The 9,309-nt window shown below is 34.7% G+C and overlaps 1 protein-coding gene across 1 annotated transcript; it reads left to right on the forward strand.

The window, feature by feature from the left end:
- Positions 1-6,262: 6,262 nt before the first annotated feature.
- LOC140810673 (probable membrane-associated kinase regulator 4) lies at positions 6,263-7,355 on the forward strand. The gene has a single exon (XM_073168544.1). It carries the CDS (start codon positions 6,306-6,308, stop codon positions 7,281-7,283), a length of 978 nt encoding a protein of 325 aa, XP_073024645.1. The 5' UTR covers positions 6,263-6,305; the 3' UTR covers positions 7,284-7,355.
- Positions 7,356-9,309: the final 1,954 nt, after the last annotated feature.

Here is a 9,309-nt window from a genome sequence, read left to right on the forward strand (position 1 = left end):
TCCGGGTAAGCGTGGTAATATTTGTATTGAGTCCGGGAGGTTTAAGGCCCCGGCATTTTCTCTTGAGTCCGGGAGGTTTAAGGCCTCGACATTTTATCTTAAGACCGGGAGATTCGAGGTCCCAGCATATTGTTGTAAACCCGAGAAATGCGGAGCTCGGGCGCCCTTTTAGTTTTATTAGTACGAAATCCTCACGTCTCCGTTCGTTACTTATTAGTAGTTAATCTTGTCAGTCGAGTCAGACAGTCCGTGGGATATGCATCAGATAAAATGGTAAAAGACAGTAAACTCGGATAATAATTTTATTTAACGAAATTACTTCGAATTACATCGAAATATGCCTCCTCTACGAAGGCTTTCCACAGGAACATCCAACGTCTCACTTCTCGTGTAGCCCTTCCTTCATAGCCCTTGGCGTCAGTGATATCGTTGAGAGTGTTCCTCTCTTTTCGAAGCATCAGTTCGTACATGCGGTCCTCTTCAAAAGGATCCCCCAACTCGGAAATATTTAGATACTCCCGATACTTCTCCAATTTCGCCAGAAGCCGAGGAGTATTAGCCTCACCGCAGTAGTAGAGAAGCTGTAACTCCTGCAGTGCCTCCCAGAAGGCGAGAATTTTGTGAAAGACCTCCTCCTCTATTTCCGTCTTATGCCTCTCTGAGGATGCATTCATGAACTCTTCCGCCAGATCAGGGACGCTGGGATTGCTAGCACCTGCCATTGTATCTTCCTAACAACACTTTGCTGGTATGATGACGGATCGGTAAGGCCCTATTTATAATAAGAACAAATTAATAATGACCGTTGATCTTCAAGATGCCTGAACGGTTGAGATAAATTTTGGAAATTGTGCCGGGAGGGGAAAAGACGTGCACAGTGGTCGAGGTGTCAGACTTATCCATTTCTCGAGATGTGGAGCGTTTTCTAGTAGGAATTAATTGTGGGTGCATCTCATTATAACGAATGCAACATCCAGAGGGGCTGGATAACAATTCATTAGGGTCCGGGAGACAAATCATCCAGGCGTGACATCTCTTCTACGGGATATTTAAAGGCTCTGATGCTATTATACACCGTGAATTATTTCACACCAATCGGGACAGCGAGTGAGACTCTAGCCCGACTATTTTAGGGATGGGTGGTGATATCCCTATAAGGGCTCGGGTCCTGGAGGACCCGGAAAATGTCATTGAGTAGCCCCTATAGAAACCGGGAGGGCGATTGTTACCCACGCGACTGGGCGCTTCATGCATGACCGGGTATTTACTTACCTCCCGAGCAACTAGGGACCGGGCTTTCATGCTGAAGCCGAGGGCTCAATACTCGAGTAACTTATTTAGAGGATCTTACAGATTGTAAGGCAGAAAGCGACTGGGCGGGAAGTCAACGTCTTCCGCCTGAACGTATCCCCGAAAATATGGAGAAGAAAGGGACTGGACATACAGTCAACGTCCCTTATTCTTGGAGTACCCACGAAGCTATCGGGTAGAAAGGGACCCGACAGGCCGTCAACGTCCGAGGGTACAGGTAGTAGGTGAGCACGCGCATCAAGGTAGCCCTAGCTTCTCTTCAAATAGCAGGTATCGTTGACATTCTACAGGTCTGAAATTTCTTCACTCTCAAGCATCCATACATATTGCTTTAAGTTCCCTCTCGACAACCCTGCTGACTTAAGCATCGGAGTGGTCACGCCGGACACCCTTCCGGCGCCCATTCACGAGTTCCTTTCATTGTTTGCAGGTCACGATCGAAGCCATCTACCTTGCTCATTTTCCTAAACAACACTATAAATTCTTGATTTGACCCGGTGGAGCACCCGACACTGCTCATCCATTTTACCCGGATCACATCATATAGTATATTATAAAAATAACTAAAAAAATTATTAATTATAATTAATAACTCAAAGAAGTTTTTAAAAAAAGTCAAAAATTCATGGACGCGAATTGTCGTGTGGGTTTATCAGTTAATATAAATCGTCATTGTGGTCTTAGATCTCTAGATTATCCATATTGCATCACCATAATTTATCATTTTTTTGTCATGAAAACACAATTGATTTTATGCAAAGTGAATTTTGGATATTATGTTAAAAACATAAGCGACAATATTTGACGTAAATTATATGTGATCACTAATGTTATATTTAGATCGAAAGATTTTGATTTGTTGGAGTTTGAAAGAAAAACCTGAAATCCATCAAAATGACTACAAATAACTTGTTGAGATTTGAAATTCATTGTCAAGTAGATTTACCTAAAGAAACCAATAACTTTGTTATTAATAATTTGAAATCGTTAAGTTCAAATACAACATAAAATCTAATATTATTCTTTGGTGGTGCAACTTTTATAAAAGTGGACTTTTTTTTTTTTTTTTTTTTTGGAAAAAGTGAAAAAGAAGCCTTTCCATTATATTTTATTTATGTGTTTTAGAGTTCCCTGTCAAGTTTTACACGTAATAGCAAAACTATATATTATATTAATTTATCAAAATTGTGTGTCACCTATGAGGAAAACACACACTTTACAAGTGAAAATTCTTTACACTTGTAATGTTTAATTTTGCTCTACTTTTTAAGGATATCATAATTGGTAGGGGCTTCCGAGTGTATACAAAACAGGTTACAAATTTAGGTGGAGTTGAAATATGTGATGGCTATGTAAAGTTTCAATTTTCACATAAATTCTGCAAAGGGTCTATATCTTGGTTGCCAATTATAAAAAAATTGATATTACATTGTTACGTTCGAACGATCGATTTTTTATATATATAATATTTGATATGTGATTTAGTAACATTTTTATAAAGATTTTATTGTTTATAAAAAATTTCTAGAATGTTAAAGTAATGAAGAAATTGAATAATATAGTAATAAATTGCACTATTTGTGATATTTATTGAAAAAGAGAGGGGAGAGCACTATGGCTTGTACCATCCAGAATTTGTGGTATTTGTGGGTCAATATGTATTCCTCGTGGCACTAATTGTGGTGTCCTTTCGTTTCTTTTTAGAGTTGGGAAAGATTCTACACTCTTGGCCAATAGTAATTTGTGATCTTTTTATTTATAAAAAAAATGTGTTTAATATGAGAATATAAACACATAAATAAAATATCAAATTTTGTGAAATCAGATACAAAAGTTTGAATTCAATTCTCATGTGAGTTCAATCTATTTTATCTATTTTTTATGATGTTGAAACTGCAGTCACCATCCAGTAGTACGCACTGTGTAATCCTGGGGACTAACACGATAACATGCAACTACGCTAACAGGTAAACCACACTAGACGAGTCTTGTGTGACAGACTTGCCTCAAATGATGTTCGTAAGGAGAATAGAACTTCTGTCAATTATTAGTCAACTGTTCACACACTGTTCCACTTACTCGAACATCGTGAATACGTTTTATCTAACATGTCTTCATTATATGATATGAAACCAACAGTCTTCATATAAAATAGTTTAGTCTATTTATATTTGATAGTAAATAACTTTCGGGTGGCGATTTAGAGATTATTTTATTTTTTGTCATTACATCGATGTTCACATATAAGTCTATCGATTAATTAATTAAATGCATGATTTGTAATGTATATGTCACGAGAGTACATTTTGAGTGAAAAAATGGGTACAACTTTTTTAATTGAACAAGTGTCTGTTCATATAAGAGTTAAATGTAAACTTGTATGTTCCTAATTATGTATGTCTGGAAAAAAAAAATCAAAATATGAAGTACTTTTCTAACATATGTAGTTTTTGTTTTATGGGGACAATTAATTTTAATCTGACCTTTTAATTATCGCATAAAACAAATGAGTGATCCCCTTTTTTGTGTGTGAGGACAAAAATTTTATGGGTACAGTAGAAAAACAGAGTGAACAAACGACTAGATCCTGGAATCCAGTAACGAAGTAGGTAAAGTTGTGGTATATATATACATATATTTTTTTATTAAAATCAAGCCTACTCGTGCAAATGGTATATAATAATTTTGTTATTACGGTGTCAAGGACGGATCCAAAAATTAGAACTGACACGAGTTTGAACTTAATATAATGAATCATATATTATTACCAAAAAATGTATTAAATTTTATATAATACAAAAAAATCATTACATTGTATTGTTCAATAAAATTGTGCCATATAATCGAATAGACGAGCTGAGCTTTGAGCGTGAAAAGAGTGTTGAGCTAAGTGAAAAACCTAATAATAAAAATTTGGGGTGAACTAAAACTCAGAGCTGACATGAGCTAGATCCGTCCTCGACATTATCTATTATATTTGTAATATAAATTTCCAATATTAGATCAATGATCAGTATGTCTCTTGTGATACTGTCTCACGAATATTTATTTGTGAAACGGGTCAATCCTATCGATATTCACAATGAAAAGTAATACTCTTAGCATAAAAAATAATATTTTTTCATGAATAACTCAAAATAAGAGACTCCTCTTACAAAATATGACCCGTGAGACCGTCTCACACAAATTTTTATTTCGATCAATATATGAGAAAGTGTTGACTAGTGCATTTGCATCATCCACACTTGTACTGGTAATAATACGACAAATCACTCCATACATAATAATAATAATAATTCTCATCATTATTATTATATTGGGGAAAGGAAACTTAAATGTCTCATTTCCCTTTCCATTTATTATTTTTTTATGGGCACAAAACTAGCAAAGTATTGGGTTTCTTTAAATAAATATATTATTATTTCCTTTTATAAAAGTTTCTTTCTTATTTATTATTATTTATTTCATAATAGTTTCTCAGTATTATAAATTATCATAAAACATGTGATTTTGTCATATTTGCATCTTACAATCTGCCCATTCAATCCACTTTTTCCTCACTCGTACGGAAATTTATTTGATTTATTTTGCCAAAGAACCGTAGATTGGAGGACTTGGGATTAGTATTATAAGTAGCATTAATGTTATGTTTTCAATGATTTGATTTTTGCATCCTTAAATCATGGATAGTGGAGATTTGTGTTGCCAACTCACTTTATAAATTAAAAAAGAGTACGTCTTATGTGAGACCGTCTCACGGATCATAATCTGTGAGACGGGTCAACCCTACCCATATTCACAATAAAAAATAATACTTTTAGCATAAAAAGTAATACTTTTGCATGAGTGACCTAAATAAGATATCCGTCTCACAGATACGACCCGTGAGACCGTCTCACACAAGTTTTTGCCATTAAAAAATAAACAAATTATTAATTAATTCTCAATTACGATAACAAAATCGCCACATTTTACTTGCGGTCACGTCATTAAAGTAAAATTATGTTAAATCAATTTCAAAATTAGGAAACTTTGGCCCTTGGATTTTTCAAAGGTTTATTTCTTTGAACAAGATCATAAATGACATAATTTTAATATAAAATATAATTTAGTGTATATTAAATGTATGATATTGAAGCAATTTATTTACTCCAAAGTTTAATATATTATTCTTTTTAGTATAGAAATAATAGTGAGATTGTATTTGGAAAATGAAACCAATTATATATATATTGTCTTCTCACTTTAGGAATATACTAGCCACTTTTTGCATACGTTATGTGCATACATGCGATATTTTTGTATTAATTTTTTTGTTATTTTTAAGTTAATATTTTCTTATAAAAAATTTATATTAAAAATGATGTAATCATTTACGGAAATAGATTTTTGTAACATTTTTATCAAATAAAAATTGAGTGATTTGATAATTTTAGACGAATATGGTTGGTATTTTTAAAATTTGACGTTATATCAAAATTAGTTATTGTAGATACCTCAAATTTAATAATATAAATATTATAGAAGTATAGATACGTTTTAAATAATATGGTGCAATGTTTTGAAGAGTACATAAAATTCTCAGTGATATTATTTTTGTGATATCTCATCTCACGTCAGGTTACAATGAGTATCTACGATCGACTCGTACAACAACTTGTGTCATCTATTTTCGTATTTGTTGCGTAAACCCGAAAACTCTTATTCGTCATGGCTCAATATAAATATATGTATGCCATTTCTTTCTCTGTTTTTTAAAAACTAATAATGTGAATTTTCTTATTAGAATTGAGAGATGGAAATCCAACTATTCATAAAAAGTCAAACAGTAGAAAGCGAAACAATCCCTCCTAAGCTACTTTGTCATTTCAAATGCCAAAAGAAGATATATTTTCCTCGGTTAAATCAAAGCTCATATATTATATAATGCTATAACCCCTGCAGCCTTTGAGTTCTAACTTTATTTTACGAGTGTTCTTGAAAAAGGCTCAACAATGGAGTCAGTACAAGATCATGAATACATTAACATAGAAGTTGATCCATTAGCCACCATATTGTGCCACTCCAACAAAGAATTTGAGTTCCAAAGTTTCGCCGATTCCTCGGAGACGAATCGCGCCGCTATCTGTTCAGCTGATCAGCTCTTCTACATGGGAAAACTCCTCCCTCTTCATCTCCCACCTCGCCTCCAGATGCTTGACAAAATCCTCCAAACGTCTTCTAAGTCGAGCTACGAATTCGACAATGAATCCTTTAGTACTCCACTGTTCTCTGCATCCAACACTTCCACAGCCAACTCGCCATTCGAATCATGCAACGTCTCGCCTGTGGAGTCTTGCCAAGTTAGTGGAGAGCTGAACCGGAATGAGTATTTCCTTGAATACTCGACATCGTTCGAGGAGAAGAAGTATTCTTGGACCAAACGGTTGAAGCTGATCAAACAGTCGTCGAGTATCGGTTCGAAGCTCAAACGGGCTTTTCTTAAATCTCTGTTTACCAAATCCGGTTGCTCCTACGAATCTTCTGCTGCTGCTGCGGATGCGAAGAAATCACTTCCAAAGACCAGAGATAGTGAGAGAGGTACCACCAAGAACGTAGCGCCACCGTTCGGGCAAATCCAGGCGGTTAAATGCAGTAACAAAAAGATGATGCCATCTTTAAGTAACAAAGAGAACAATGTAACAGAAGATGGTCAAGCAGGTCACAGGAGATCGTTCTCCGGGGCCTTCAAAAGGCTATCGAAGTCGGCTAGTTCCATGTCTGATTATTCCAGGTCCGCTGGTGTCAAGAACAGCTGCGGCCCAAACTTGGAGCTCGAGAACTCGATCCAGGCCGCGATTGCTCATTGTAAACGATCTCAAAACCAGCCTCCTTCTAAAAGTATTGCTGGTGAACAGATACTTTGTCCAATGCCAGCTTCTTCCCAAGTCGTTTTCGATGACCAGGAAAGAACGGGACGTTGCAGGGGTTGAAAACTATGCATTAATAAAAATTTTAAACAACTGTTGAGATAGTCGAAGAATACTATGAAACATGTTTATTTGAATAACCTCAAATTTTGTATAAATACAAAGTTCTGTCTAGAAATTAATGTTGTTCATTGATTAACATGAATTTTGAGATAATTAGTCAATCGATTTGCATCAGTCATTTATTGTGAACTTCATCGCTATATTTAAGTGGTATTAGAGCATGTCGAGTGATTTTAAATACAAACAGGATACGATCGCACGATTTGACTATGACGTCAGCTGCTTATAATGTTCTCTAATGTTTATTGTGCCCAACTGGATGACTACCCTATCAATCAATACTTCTGTTGTGAACTTCATCGTTATATTTAAGTGGTATCAGAGCAAGTTGAGTGATTCTATATGCAAACATGGCATGATCGCATGATTTGATTGTGCCATCACCTGCTTATAATGTATTCTGATGTTTCTTGTGCTCAGCTGGATGTCTACCCTATCATTCAATAATTATGTTCAACTTCCGGCTAATAGAGCTTTATTCTCCTTTTAGTAGACATATATTTATGTTCTTACACTTCTGTTAAGGGTTCAAACTTAAATATAACCGAATATATCCACAATAATTATCAAAATAAAGACGTTATTATCATAGTCGTACCTATGTTCCGTGAGGCAAAAAAATTAAAAATCGTCCATTTTATTGCGAATAAAAAATACATTAAATATATATATAAATATATTGAAAACAATATATTACATCAATAACTAATAAGTCAATGAATATTTGAAAAAATTACATAAACACTACTCAGTCATATAGTTGATTCAAAAGCGAAAATATATATTAAATCTGTATAATCTAGCCGTCAAAACATTTCTTTTTCAATCGAGAATTATGATAGTCAAAATTCTTTTTGTTTAAATTATGAAACTCTCGTTGATGCAACCTAATATGATATAAGTGCCAGCACATAATAAAATTTTCTATTATAGCAATTTTTACATCTAATCATATGCAAAACTTTCAAATTAGTAACTCCTCAACGTCCAAAAGAAGATCAAACTACAAAAATACTGGATAAAAATTAAAATACTTAAAATATAAAGTGAACCCGTAAGCACGAAAAATATCGAGTCATAATAAGTTTTTGATTTACTTATAAAACAAATTGGTGATAGCCGGGGAGGCCTGGGTCTTGTGTAACAGATGATATGGGGTCATGGATCAGGTTACGAGAATTTTTGAGCTAATCTGACAAATAGCTAGCAAATCTATGTCTGAGACATCATCTCACCGGACTATTATCAGCCGGGCATATACCCGGCTATAGAAGTCCAGGCTTCTAGAAAAGTTCTCGGATAATGACTTTCTACTCGGGTTACCTCGATAGTAGCACTGCACTCGAGTGCGCAAGTATGTGATACCTTATTTTGGTAATCATTACCGTCAAAATCACAGAAATTTGACGTGTGAGAGAAGTTATTAGAAAAAGACAAAAGGTTATGAACAACCATCTTGCCTTAATTAGTAAGTGGACATTGAAGACAAAGTGATCATGGATTTCCTTCCTATAAATAGCATGTTTGCTTTGCATTAAATTAATATAGATACACATATATTCACATATATATACACCGGTGGCGTTTTTGTTCTCTAAAAAACTACATTGATTTTCTTCATCTTCACCTGCTGACTTAAGCATAAAAATGGTTATGCCGGACACCACTCCGGCACTCATTCACGTGTTTGTCTTCTTGTTTTCAGGACATCATTGCAGGGATACTCTCAACTTGAAATATATCTTGCTGCTCATTTTTCCCTCATCAACTTCTTATCAGATTTGGTGGATTGACCGACCCAACTCACCCTATTCACCCGGATCATATCACCAATTTATAGACCATAATTAACTAATTAGTATAGAAAATGAGAGGAGAACACAAATCTCAATTCATTCTCCTTCCCTAATATTGGATTAAATTTTTTTTTATTTCTTCTTCTGCTCAAGTATGATCGAAAGCCAAG

This window comes from Primulina eburnea, chromosome 1, assembly GCF_022965805.1.
Source record: "Primulina eburnea isolate SZY01 chromosome 1, ASM2296580v1, whole genome shotgun sequence".
NCBI classification, from domain to species: Eukaryota; Viridiplantae; Streptophyta; class Magnoliopsida; order Lamiales; family Gesneriaceae; genus Primulina; species Primulina eburnea.